Below are 14,035 nucleotides of genomic sequence, written 5' to 3' on the forward strand. Positions count from 1 at the left end.
TATTATAAGGCTTAATTCATCATTTAGTATAAATAATATTATTTGTTCGAAAAAAAAAAAAAAAAAAAAAAAAAAAAAAAAAACACCTCAGATTCCGGAGGCTCTAGGTCCGAAGTGCGACAGTACATGTCCTTGATAATTAATCCGTAGTTGACAAGCTGATATAAGTGGTTCAGCAAACCCATGACTCACCTGATCAAGACATCATGTGCTCGACTGCTTGTGATGACCTATTTTTTCGGTATCTTTATTTGGGCCAACGTTGGACGAGATTGATATGTCACAATAGTGTCCGAAAGAGAATTGAAGGGACCCGAGCTTCAGATTCAAAGACTAATATTTAAGAAGAATGTTTCAAAAGTATGATTTTTTATAGAATTTTTGTTATTTGATACTTAATAATATTGGTATAAAAATTCGTGTTAAGATACGAGGGGAGAGTCCATAGAAAATGCCTTTGCATTTCTCTAAACAACTAAAAACAAAACAAGTCACGTGTGATTAATTAATGATTATTCATTCATAAATAATCCCTTCGTAGTTATACAATCTAAATATTAATCCCAACTTAATGACATGCATAATTTTCAACAGGTGTGAAGGTTTTATCAAATGCATGAGATGTGGCAGTAGTTAAATCATTTATCATAATCAAAACCGATCTTGATTTTGGTAATTTTTCATTGTTATGTGAAAAACAATAATATACTTACGATAAAAGGGAAAAGTATAGTTACTTAGTACTATAGTTTAGTGAAAAGAATAATAAAAAGAAATAAACCATAAGAAAACCAATTTCGTGTTAAATTCATTGAAACTACCGGAACATAAAATTTCCACCTAGCAACAAAGAAAGATCCCCAACCAGATTTCGCTACCAAAACCGTCACACCAGCAGAGAAGCACTAAACTTTCATCACATAGCCTTGCAAGTAGAAGGAAAAAAAAAAAAATACAAGTGAGAAGGAGATGGGGCGAAAGGGACACATAAAAACACTTTTTCTCTGCCCAAAATTGCATCATGCTTGGCCTTGTAAGTGGGAGAATGCTAGAGAGACTAAATTTATAAACTAAATTTTATAAACCAAATAATGTGGATGTTAATAATTGAATTACTACTTAAGTGTTGATTAACGTGTTTATTTTCTATTGATAACACATCATTTGATTTAAACTTTTGTTTTCTTTAGCTTTGTCTCTAAATTATTATGGCCGACCTATTATGATGCTTAACCCAAATTGTCTACCTCTTAAATAGCGAGTTGGGGTAAAATGTCATAATATTCAAATAAAGGAAGATATGTAGCCCAATGTAGGCCCAACTATTAGTAGTGGGCCAGTCAAACCTGTAACAAAGTGTGAAACTCAATTGTGGGGAATATTAGGCCCACAAAATACCTGTGTAGGCCCAGACTATAAACCATGGGGCCTCCTAATCAGATTACCATAACACGACAAGTCCCCAATGTCGTTCGACCCCAACGACAGTATTCCAAACGTCGGCAGATAAAGCACGACAATCCACGTGCGTGGCTCAAAGTGCGGTCATAGTCCACTTGGCCTCCCGTATATCCCAGTCGCCTAAAGCAGTTGGCTTTCCGGATCCAAATCCGGTGGCAATCTCGTAAATTCCTCCAAACCCGGTGGCGTTTCCGCTCTCCGAGGCTCCTCCTCCTCGGTCCTATCGGCCAGAAAAATATTATAAGCAGAAAAAGCGGCTTTTCTAAGTCACACATAAAATCTCTTCTTCTCTGGTTGGCCGCCGGTCTTCTCAACTTCCTGTGAAAAAAAAAAAACAATAGAAAAATAAAGAGAGATAAAGTGAGGAGAGAGGAAATGTTGAAGCTCTCGACGTACAATGGAGTGGACCAAATTCACGGCGTGGCGGCCCAATGCCGCTTCCTTGGCCCACCCAAGCCCAACCCAATTTTCCCCCGCCGGAAAGACGGCGCCTTTCTTGCCCACTGCGCTGCCTCACCTTCCAAAACGCCGGTCCTCGCCGTCGTATCGGACCGGGGGACCGGGAGCGTGGCGGGTCGGGTCGAGACGAATACCGGGCCGGTCACCCTTGGGGACCGGCTGAGGCAGGGGAGCATGGCGGAGGACTGGAAGTCCTATAAGGAGTGCTTTATAGTAAGGTGCTATGAGGTCGGGATTAACAAGACTGCCACCGTCGAGACGATTGCCAATCTCTTGCAGGTGTGTTAAGAGTTGGAATTTTTGGTTTCGATTCAATGTGTGTTTGCTGGGTTTGATTTGAATTTTTGTGGGAAATGTTCATTCTTTTGGATTCGATTTTTATGGTTTGTAGAAATTTATCGATTTGGTTGATTGGATTTTGTTTGGGCAAAATTTGGGGGATTTTTGTTTGGTATATTTGCCATCTCCCCCACGTGCATTTATGAAGTGAATTGCATGGTTTAATGGTCCAATTTACAGTGATTGGATTTTCAGCTATCTCTGCAATCGATTCATCTGCAAACACACTAAATTATTTCCTTTTTTTTCTCACTGGGAAGTGGGAACGTAAAATTTGATTGGGAATGCAAGTTACCAAATTACTGTACTTATCTGATCACTGTAATTTCTGATTTAATCAAGTGATTTTTGTTTTGATTGCTTGAAATCTTAGTTGCCTAGAAGCAAAAATGATTATATTCTCTTCCGTAGTTTATTTTTATTACTGTATTTCTGTATTAGCTAATTCAGTTTCTGCATTGAGGAAACATTTGGTCTTCTTCTGATGATTTTCATTTTCTGTGATCATTTTGTGATGCAGGAGGTAGGATGCAACCATGCTCAAGCTGTTGGCTTTTCTACTGACGGTTTTGCGACCACAACCACCATGAGAAAAATGCATCTCATTTGGGTTACTGCTCGCATGCATATTGAAATCTACAAATATCCAGCTTGGTGGGTGTTCTCTAGATTACAGTTCGGGTTTTGATTTGTAATCCGGAATGTGAAACTTAAAATGTGGGTTCGTGGTACAGGAGTGATGTCGTTGAAATAGAAACGTGGTGCCAAGGGGAAGGGAGAATTGGCACTAGGCGTGATTGGATACTCAAGGACTATGCCACCGGTGAAGTCATTGGAAGAGCGACGAGGTGCGTATTCTTTTTATTTTTGCTGTTCTAAGCTTTTTAGACATTCATGAAACACTGATATTTTGTCATGCAACATTGAATTTACGTTGGAGAACATGTTATTGTATTGAACCAACTTCCGTATTCTCATTAATATTACGTTTGAGTCTGGCATCTCTCTAAAGATCCGGTAAGCATGTACATGCGGCAGGTCTTTGAACTGTAAAATTATTATCTTCTTGATGCTCTGAAAGCTACCCAATTCCTTTTTTTGCACTGATGCCCGTTGGGCATGACGACATTTTAATTTGGCTGCATGATATTAGCACTGCAATCTTTGCTCATATTTTTTTCTTTGCCTTTTCCTTTCTCTCCTTTTTGATAAATCAATCATCCATTTTGAAGATTGCATGTGAAGAAGTTGTTGAATGTTTTCTGCAATTCTAATTTATTGTTGTTGGATTGTTCTAGCAATTCTCAGTTTATGTGAGCCTATTCTGAGATAGTTCTAAAAATTGGCCATATGTACTGCATGTTTACAGCAAGTGGGTGATGATGAACCAAGACACTAGGCGACTTGTGAAAGTCACCGATGATGTTAGGGAAGAGCATTTAGTTTTTGCTCCACGGGAACTGAGGTAAATGGTCCTTTTTTTCATTTTGTATGACTTCATCGTTTCTATATGATAAAGTTATCCCTCATGCACAATCTGCTGATTGCTTTCTTCTCTTGGGATGATAGATTAGCATTTCCAGAGCCTAACAATAGTAGCTTGAAGAAAATCGCCAAACTTGAAGATCCTGCTCAGTATTCTACACTGGGACTTGTGGTCAGTATATCTTCAATTCATTTATGTTCTCAAATTTATTCAGTAATCTCAGTATGCTTTTTAATTTCGCAGCCAAGAAGAGCAGATCTCGACATGAACCAGCATGTTAATAATGTTGCCTATATCGGATGGGTTCTAGAGGTTGGTATCTATGTCTGTTTCATTCATATGTTTGTTTTTGTGGTGTTCTATGGCCATAGGTTATCGTTGGTTTCATAAGAGATGTTTTCAATTTTATCTTTTACAGAGCATGCCTCAAGAACTCATCGATAGCCATGAACTGCAAACAATCACCTTAGATTACAGGCGGGAGTGTCAACAGGATGACATAGTCGATTCCCTTACTAGCGTTGAACCTTTAGACGATGCTCCAGCTCTTTCAGGCAACGGAACAAATGGATCCCCTACTGCAACAGAAGATGATAAGGACTACCGTCAGTATTTGCATCTACTAAGATTAGCAGGCGATGGTTCAGAAATAAACCGGGGACGAACTATCTGGAGAGAAAAACCTGCAAGATGAGGAAGTAATCTTATCCCTTGGTTTCGCCGGTTTTAGGGTTGATTTTTGTTTCTGTTTTCCTTTGTTTTTGTCCATTGTATGAGAGGGGTTTTGTTTCCTAGTTGATGTCATCTGTCATATTTTCGTTTTCAGTTTATTTCCTTCCAGTTGTCCTCTTCCAAATGCAATTATTTCCTGCACTGATGTGAAATGTAAGGTCCAGATTTTAGTTGCAAATGTAATACTTATGTTCCAATTGCCATCGTTTGTGATTCTTGCTGGTTTCCTTTTGGATTGGTGCAAGCTTCAAAGATAACAGCCTACCGTTTTGTTATTCATCGTTGGCTTATAACTTTAATGAAATGCGAGTTCGATATTAAGGGTTCAACGAATTATGAGTTTGATATTAAGGGAACCGTGTTATTGAGACTTCAAAAAAGTCATTGTTCTCTTGTATATTTTTTTTCAGTGCGGATGACTTTCGATTGGATTAATTTTTATTCTGTTACACTAAAGGGAGTTGAACTGTCACAAGGAATAAACCTATCATTTCAAGCAGAAAATCATGGACCTTTAAATTAGGTGTGTAGATAGCACACCCTTAAATTATGACCCTACTCTTCCTCACGGATTAGGAACTTGAAAATAGGTTCAATTCATGAAACTCTACTTTCATGTTTGACAAGTGCATTAATGGAATAGTCTTTCATATTTTTTATAACAAACAATATTATTTCTATTAAAGAGGTGAAGGAGTGGGCACAATGGGTTAGTAATAATGTGGTTCAAATTCGTCTTTGACAAAAATTGAACCTAAGATCTCTCACTTACCAGTAAAGAATAATACTACAAGACCGTAGTACTAAGTGACGGGACGGTTTTTCATCTTACATGCATTTCAAACTCCTATGAAGAGAAGTTGAAACTCTTATCCCCCTTGTACCCTCATTACTTTTTATTATTTTGTCTTTAAATATTCATTGAAAATGACTAAAATGACGAAAAATCAAATATCAATTCGAACCGATGAAAATAAAATATGAACGACATAATTCAATATCGACGATATAGTGATAAAAGACAATGACATGAGATATATATGCTAAAAATAAAATAATCTCAATCAATGAATTGATCCAAAATCAACTATCAACGATATAGCTAACACAAAATGATTAGAAATTAAATCTCAATTGTTGAACTTATCAGAATGAAATTTGGACGACATAATTGAGATTTGAAAAAATGATCATTTTGACCAATTTCTCATCTTGCACAAACCAGCATGAAAATAGTATTATCTTATACCCAGTCACTAGGAATATAGATGGAAAGTCCATTCCCAAAGACTCATTCCAAATGTTTAGGAATTCAATTTTTTTTTTTTTAACAGACAATCTTGTTTACACTAAGGGGAAATGGATGGGCTAGTAACAATGTGATTCAAATTCACATTTGGTGAGAATCGAACCTAAGACCTCTCACTTACAAATGAAAAGGAATATCATTAAACCGTAATGCTAAGTGGTTTCAAATTTAAAATGCATAAAATGCTGCTTCTCTCCTTAATATAGTAAAGTTGTATCAATTCCAGAACCATCCATCAAACGTCAAACTTAAATGCTGCTTTAGATTCAGAAAGCCTTATCGGCACGAAACCATGAAAATCCATGGCCATTTAAGCTTATCAATGAAGTTACCATTTGCTCCTACCTGTTACCAACAAATCAACCTAATTTCGAACCAACAGTAGAAACCCTCACCAAACTTGACTGGGCCTGCACATTTAAAACACTGCAGCCCCACTCAACTAACTGATTCCAAAACGACCAAAATCTCCATGCAGACCCTACTCAATGCCATTACCGAAACAGAGTACACAAATTAATCAAAAGATTCTCTCACTCTCACTCTCTAACTCCCTCTCGCAGAGTGCCACTATTAATAGCGGGAGATCTCTACGCAGACTTCTCATGCAAAATAACTATGGAGAACAAAAGGGTGTTGCTTGTTTTCATTGTCTTTGTAGGGTTTCTTGTGAGTTCTGAAGGAATGACCAGTACTAGTGAGAAGGAAAAGAAATTAGAGGAGGTCTATGATGCCAAAAATTATGGGGGATACGGTGGATATGGAGGATATGGGGGGCCATATGGAGGCTATGGTGGCCCTTATGGAGGATATGATGGAGGATATGGCGGCCCATATGGAGGATATGGCGGTGGGGTGCTGCCATTGATTCCATTGATTAGGAGTTTGCTTCCATTGCCATTTCCTGGTATACCTGGGCTGGGACGATTGGGGTTCGGTTTCCCTGGGATACTTGCAGAAGATCAGGGTGGGAAAGGATATGATAGTTACCGTAGAGGTTATTATGGCGGGAAGGGAGATGATAATTACCCTGGAAGTGATTATGACGGGAAGGGAGATGATCCTTACCCTAGAGGTTGCTATGGAAGCCGGAAAGGAGATGATCATTACCCTAGAGGTGGCTATGGCGGCCGGAAAGGAGATGATCGTCACCCTAGAGGTGATTATGGCGGGAAGGGAGATGATCGGAACCCTAGAGGTGATCATGGCGGAAAAGATGACAATGGTGGTAAGGGAGATGATAGTGATCACGGAGGCAAAGGAGAACGTTCCAAAGATGATCGTGGTGAAAAGGAACGTTCCGAAGATGATCATGGTGGAAAAGGAGACCGTTCCGAAGATGATAACGGGAAGAAAGGAGACCATTCTAAAGAAGATAACGGTAAGAAAGGAGACCGTTCGAAAGATGACCAACGTGGGAAAGAAGATCGTTCTAAAGACGATCGAGATGAAAGAGGAGATCATCAAAAAGATGACCAACGTAGAAAAGGAGACCGTTCTAAAGATGATCGAGAAGGAAAAGGAGACCGTCCTAAAGATGACCACGGTGGGAAGGGAGACAACCCCAAGTATGATTATGGTAGGAAAGGAGGCATTCCAAAATATGATGACGGCGGGAAAGGCGTTGGTGGCTATCCATAGTCGCTCACCCGACCACACTACGCTTTGACAGGCTCATTGAATTGAGGCCTTATTAACTATAGAAATAATCATGAGCCTAAGAACGTTGTAAACTCAAATTATACGTAATGTTATGGTCTTATTGTATAAATAAACGTGCTTCAATTATCACCGCTCTCTCTCTCTTTAATTTGTTTATGTTTTAGGCCATTTTTCTTTTACGCTTCTTTTTACACGATAATATGCATTGTAAATTATTATAATTTATGAAGACGGAATTTAAACTTGAGTGAGCAAGTTCATTGCCCTTAACGGGCCAACCTATAATATCTCTGCAAAGATATTATTCCGTTGCCGGCCCCGAAATTCTCTCCGCCTTGAAATAAAAGCCATTGTAGTGAATGGATGAAGTCTATTTCTTATCTTGTCTTCAACAAAAAGTTACTACTTAAACTATTAAAGTATTGTCAATAATTTTGTCAAAACATCTACTCTATATGTTTCGATACGTATGGGTGTAGGGTCACATCTAGGGTACATAAGATATCGAAAATCTGAATAATAAGGGATCTTTAACATTTTATACCACTGTCGTAAAAAAACTCTAAGCCACAAGAACAATCACGACCGGATTCTATTTAAATGGTTTTCTTTTAAATTATTATTATTGAGGTAAAGGGAAGGGTTTTCAAATCAGGGACACATTGATGAAAACTCATCAACATCATGTTCACTGAGATATAGAACCACATATTAACTTAGAGATGGTAAAGTTTGAACATTAAGCTTGAAAAAGTCTCCAAACTTTCAATATAACTTGAATTTTATTTTTTATTTCCGAGAATTCATATAAAACAAATTCAAGATTGAAATTTGAAATGTTTTCTTTTGAATTGAATTTGTTAAAGTTTCAAAGATACATACTAAATGGTTCAACTGCCCCTCAAGAGGTGTGGAGTTTTATCCTAAAATACCTCATTGAAATTAGAAATAGGAGTATTATATAAATCATAATTTGTTTTACTAAATTCTTGACGTGAAATTTCCAGCAAAAATTAAACACAAAAGTTCTAACAACAAAGAAGAAAAATTGATTTGTGTTGTAGACATAATTTACTGAACAATTTTATAGATGACATAACGGGGGTGGTCGGCGGCATAGAGAGAGAGAGAAGATAGAAATATGTAATTATAAGGTGTGTTATTCCATTGATTATGTCTTTATTTATAGTACTAGGGAAAATAAATTTCTTACCTCAATAGGAAGATTACAACTCTAAGACTATCTCCAAGGAATTTACCTATTTATAGTACTAGAAAATAATAGCTCAAATATGATAGGATTTATACGATAACATTCTTAAATAAATAGTATTGTAACAATACGTCGTAAAATAAAGTTACTTTATAAAATAAAAGGCAGTTTTCTGGGTTCAAATCATTTTCCTGAATTAATGATTTTACATAAAATTTATTATGCTCCTGACACAATCCATAAAAGGGTTTACCTTTTATACCTATAAATTTAGGGCAAGTCAAAAGATGAGAAGGATTGACTATACATCTATCCTCTATGTTAATGGGATACCTTAAATATCTTATACCAAAATTCATGTTAGAGTGGTATTTCTCTTTTTTATAAGAGAGATTGAACGAATTCTCGTCAAATACGAATTTGAACTACATTATTGTTAGTTTATTGTGAAGCTAAGTTCATCCTCTCCCTCTAGATAATACCATTTATTCAAAAAAAAAAAAAATCCATATTGGACCCACTTATTTATTTATTCGTTTGGTGTTAGTAAACAAAGAATTCAAAGTCAATTGGAAATGCTACAAGAAAAAATTTTCAGTAAATTTTCTTAACGAATATAAAGACGAGTTTGCGGTGGAATAGGAATGGTCAATGGAGGCACATTAATACTCCGTATGTATCACCATCATCATCACAAGAACAAAGATCACCACTCACGACCACATTAACACTCCATATATACCGCCATCATCATCACAAAAACAAACTTCACCACTCACGATCACAATTAACACAGATCTAGTTGGCCTTATCACCATCTTCACCTAGGAGTCCCCATTTTTGCTAACGAAAAGTCGAAACGCCTTGTAATCCTTGACCACTTTTGTGCTTCAATATAATTACCAGGATTAAGCACTATCGCTTGTTACTCGACAGCTTGACTGAACCAAGCCTCCACAATTTCAAAATCTCCTTGTTGAACAACCTGTTCTCCCTAGTCAGAATAGAGGGGTAAATTCCTTCCCATAGAACCATACTTGAGAATTTCCAACCTCATACGGCTCAGCAGTCAAATTCTTTCGTTGTACTATTTATCAATGGTATTCATATGACTGAGTCTATATACCTTTCAAAAAAGATGCTAGTTAGATGCTTAACACCGGTATAACCAATTGGTTTCTTCCTTCCGTCCGCTCTCCTCTTAAGCTGTGAATTTCAGTAGAGATCCGCAGAGGCTTAGAGTTCAATTGGTTGAAACATACCGCCTCATAACGATAACCGAAGGTTCGAGCCCTACTAAGCCAACCACGCCCTTCTTCTCTGCACCCAATACAGGGCGGTCGGATCCTCACCCAACCATAAACCATACGTGTAAAATAAAGCACCAGTAATTCATCACTAAGAACTTGGGCCATTCATTGCTCATCCAAAAGCTAATTGCATTACAAGCAGCATAAAGCTAAAATTAAGGTGCCTGATTTCATAAAGAAGTTACAAATACCCACTAATCATAACATCTTTTTTGATACAAACCATTTGAGTATGAAAATTCAATTCTGCAGGCATGCCAATTCAATTCCCCAATCCTCACTCCCTCAAAAACCACCTTTCATAACCCTGCCACAACCAAGACCATGTATAAGTACTTGACGACGAGCAAAACACGAAATTGTATAACCATGAGGAAATGTAAATTTCTTATGACTATTAGAGAATTGGCAATCCAATATCTAGTTAGTGCTCTTTGTAACCCTTGCATCATAATAACCGATATAGAGAGGCACATTGCGAACAGAAGTACACAAGTGAGCAAACATAATATTAACTCCATGAATGAACAAATAGTTATAGGAATAGGACAGCCGAGCGAACTTACATCACCAATCAACAGGTCGTAGGGAGGAATACCCTAATCAGTTCTTTCATTGTTACTTTTCTCCTACATGTAGGGCATTTGCCCTGCGCACCTATTGCAACTTTAATGCAAGCCTTACAGAAAATGTGGCCACATTTTGTTGACATCTCCTCAACTAAAGGAGCCATGCAAATGGGACAGGTAAAGGTGGGCTCCTTTGGTGGTGGTGGTGGTGGAGGCGGCTGTGTAACATTCTGTTTCTGCAAATAAAATATTTGAAGTATCACATACATGCACAACAAATGAATGCAATGCCCTTAAGTCAAAAGCTTACAATTACCGTGGAGGTGGAGTTGCTGTTGCTTTCCAGATTTATGTAAAAATCACAATTAATAATTGTTTGGTTTGGTCCAACTCTTCTGCGCTTGTTCTGAGTGACCCTAGCCGTCCGTTCTGCAATGATCACAGAGAAATGGAGAGACGCATAAAGATCAATGAAAATAATTACAAATTGTGACCAACATTAGACCTTGATTACCCTACAAACACATATCCTACTAGTAATATGGAGCACCTACAATTCGCCACTGACAAGCTCAAACTCAAAGGTGAGTAGATTTCCTAATCTCCCCTTCTTTTTTAGAACAATAAACAAAGAAACAAAGACGACAACACCTGACAGCTTGTACAGGGTTGTCCCGGACAACTTTCAAGACTCTGAAACTTATATTACAAACATCTTATCCTACTAAGAAAACGCTTAAAAAAAAGAAAAGAGATAACACATTATTCTGACATTATCTCCCTAATTTATCTCATAGGTTGCCCAACACCAAATTTTTATCATTGATGCAGCAAAAACAGAAGCGAGAGGAAAATCCAAAGGAGAACATTCAAATTGTCTAATAATCTCCTGAACTTGGACAGTATGGAACAAGAATCAAGTAAAAAATAAAATAACAAAAACATAATCTTCACCATGAAGTAACAAAGAGACAGCAGATCACACAAAAGAACACATAAATGCCTAAAAGTTCTGCCGTAACAAATAACAAGTTTACATTACAATATAACAAAATTACCTGATTCCACATCAACAACAGTCCTCCGGTTCCTTCTGGAATTGTTTTTAGCCTGGCATAAAATATCACAACATTTTCTTCAATACACTTAAGTGGATGGAGAAATTCACAATAAAAGAATGTGTAAAATTAATATAAGCATGCCTCAGCAAAAGCCGTGGGGCTGGATTCAATAACATCATCATCAATAGCCTCAACATCAATCGTATTAGGTGGTATGGGCTGAACTTGCAAAGTCGCTTGATTATTCTGAGGCACTGACTGAGTTGAAGTTCCCTCCTGTTCCCGACTGTCACCAGGTGGGGCACTATTGAGGTCCAAGTTCAACTCATTCTTTCTTCGCCGCCCTCTTGCATGTGGCGCCCTGGCCCCCCGAGTGCTCATGTTATATTAAATCTTGTATCCAAGTTGAAGATTTTAAAACCTACAGTTTTTTTTAGAAATGAAGTAATCTTATTCAAATACATGATTCACTTTGTCGGAAATCAAATGAAGAATTATAAAACAGAAGAAACAATAATAACATACTTCAGTATTTTCAAACCAAAGCAATAAAGGACATGACACTATGCTCTATCAGCCCATTTCCTTTCCTACAATTTTCATATCAAACAAGCCGACAATAAACTCTGCTGAACCATGCCAACGAATGATAAAACAAAAGTTTGATTATGATTCACTGTTTAACTTCGTTAACCTACCATAAAGACTAGTGCTTCAGTTGCATGCCTCAAACCAGCACGACTAACCAAACTCTCACTACAATGTATTCAGTTCTAAAAGACCTCGGCCAAAGAATCTAGAATCGAAAACCCTAGTGGCAAAACACGGTATGGAAATTGACCGTAACCTGAATGAATTGGAAATCCTAATTGCAATCACACATTTCATCCAACTCTGTGACCAAAAAGTGATCACATTTTCACAACAAACAAGGGGCCTTCTACTAAAGCAGAAATCAAATCATAATCCATCAAGAAAATTGATCATTTGCAACTGAAATTTTCAATTTCCACTTAAAAGTCCCAATTTTTGAGCACCTAACGGCTCAAAAATTGCCGACCCAGGGCTAAAATTTCCCACTTCCATCAAAATCAATTTTTTTTCTAATCCCCAAACAACACGAGATAAGAACGATACAAGCATAAAAAACCATAAAATCGCAGTAAAAATAAATAATAAATTCGCAGAAAGAAACCCTAGGAAATTAAGAGGCACACCAGAATCGAGATTCCACAACGAGAAATTGAGAATCTAACCTCCGACTTCTGGAAAGCAAACGGCTTTGATAATTCGAAATTAAATTGAAAATCGTACCTTCGATCAGAGATTTTTGAGAGGGGAGGGAGTTACCACCGTCTGCCCCGAGGCACCGGGTCTGCAAGCAAATATATAAGAAAATTTTGAAAAAAAGAAAAAGAAAAAGAAAGAAAGTTTATTATATTTTATTATTATTTTCCGCTTTATAATACGAGAGATTTATTATTTAATTAAATTATATTAGAATTTATATGGAGAGAAATATAATTTCGCTCCGCCTTCCTTCCTTCCCTGTGCGACGTTTTTAGTGGACACGGACTTTCGGTCTCAGCGACGAGCAGGTCGGTGAGGGACGCAACCTGTCCACGTCGCGTTGTCTACGTCCGAGGTGACGAACTTATCTCCCCCATACTAAAATGACCACTTTGCCCTCCTTGTGCCTTGCACGTGACTTTTAGTTTACGGGGTTGGTCATTCAAATTTCGTGTGCAAAATATACTAATTAATTGACCTAACTTGCAGGATTCGGTACAATATATATTTAATATAATAATTATTTTTAATCCTTCCCGCTCTTACTAAGATTAGACGATGTTCTTGAAAATTATGGCTGATTCCAAGTATATAAGCAGTGATTTCAAATCCAAAGATTAAACGCACTTTAGCTACTTTACATAAGGTAAAGTTTGTTTTTTTAGGGTGATAGTGAAAAAGTTGACAGATAAGTCATCCTTACTGCTACAATGCCACTCTATAGAAACCGTACATGAGATTTTCACCTCATATAACTTCCCGTTCAATTATTTTGAAGTCATTAGATCATTTTCCTCGTTCAAGAATCTCTAGGCTCTTCTATTTCCTTTTTATTTACTTCATGAAAGTATAGTAATCAAATTCCCAACTTGCATTAGCTTGAAAATGAGATATTTTAATGAAAAATGCTAAGAGGACATTCTCAAACTTTCTGTCACGTTACACTTTAACTATAATTTTTATGTCAACATTATAAAATATTATGTCAAAAACATGAGGTGACATAGTTCAAGAAGAGTCACAATTTTAAAAGAACCCCTTTAACATTTCTCTATTTTAATTTGTTTTAATCCATGAGAACAGATTTTGAACTTGTATGTGACGGATAAGCATATGATGCACTTGTCAACCAACTTGCCTTCAT

General features: G+C 37.1%; 3 protein-coding genes across 3 annotated transcripts; 2 read left to right on the forward strand and 1 right to left on the reverse strand.

The window, feature by feature from the left end:
* The first annotated feature begins 1,535 nt into the window (after positions 1 to 1,535).
* LOC103961120 (oleoyl-acyl carrier protein thioesterase 1, chloroplastic) lies at positions 1,536 to 4,680 on the forward strand. The gene is made up of 7 exons (XM_009373644.3): positions 1,536 to 2,199; positions 2,780 to 2,913; positions 2,994 to 3,107; positions 3,629 to 3,724; positions 3,829 to 3,916; positions 3,989 to 4,057; positions 4,164 to 4,680. Exons 1-7 carry the CDS (start codon positions 1,837 to 1,839, stop codon positions 4,437 to 4,439), a joined length of 1,140 nt encoding a protein of 379 aa, XP_009371919.2. The 5' UTR covers positions 1,536 to 1,836; the 3' UTR covers positions 4,440 to 4,680.
* A 1,790-nt stretch (positions 4,681 to 6,470) lies between these two features.
* On the forward strand, positions 6,471 to 7,427 carry LOC103961733 (eggshell protein 1). Its single transcript, XM_048591187.1, has one exon. It carries the CDS (start codon positions 6,471 to 6,473, stop codon positions 7,425 to 7,427), a length of 957 nt encoding a protein of 318 aa, XP_048447144.1.
* Positions 7,428 to 10,052: 2,625 nt separating this feature from the next.
* LOC103961105 (E3 ubiquitin-protein ligase RNF4) lies at positions 10,053 to 13,072 on the reverse strand. The gene is made up of 6 exons (XM_009373633.2): positions 12,916 to 13,072; positions 11,743 to 12,022; positions 11,599 to 11,650; positions 10,857 to 10,969; positions 10,538 to 10,776; positions 10,053 to 10,278 (listed from the first exon to the last, which is right to left on the reverse strand). Exons 2-5 carry the CDS (start codon positions 11,980 to 11,982, stop codon positions 10,546 to 10,548), a joined length of 636 nt encoding a protein of 211 aa, XP_009371908.2. The 5' UTR covers positions 11,983 to 12,022; positions 12,916 to 13,072; the 3' UTR covers positions 10,053 to 10,278; positions 10,538 to 10,545.
* Positions 13,073 to 14,035: the final 963 nt, after the last annotated feature.

Source organism: the organism of the source record quoted next, unplaced genomic scaffold, assembly GCF_019419815.1.
Source record: "Pyrus x bretschneideri cultivar Hongxiangsu unplaced genomic scaffold, Pyrus_bretschneideri_v1 Contig10, whole genome shotgun sequence".
NCBI lineage: Eukaryota > Viridiplantae > Streptophyta > Magnoliopsida > Rosales > Rosaceae > Pyrus > Pyrus x bretschneideri.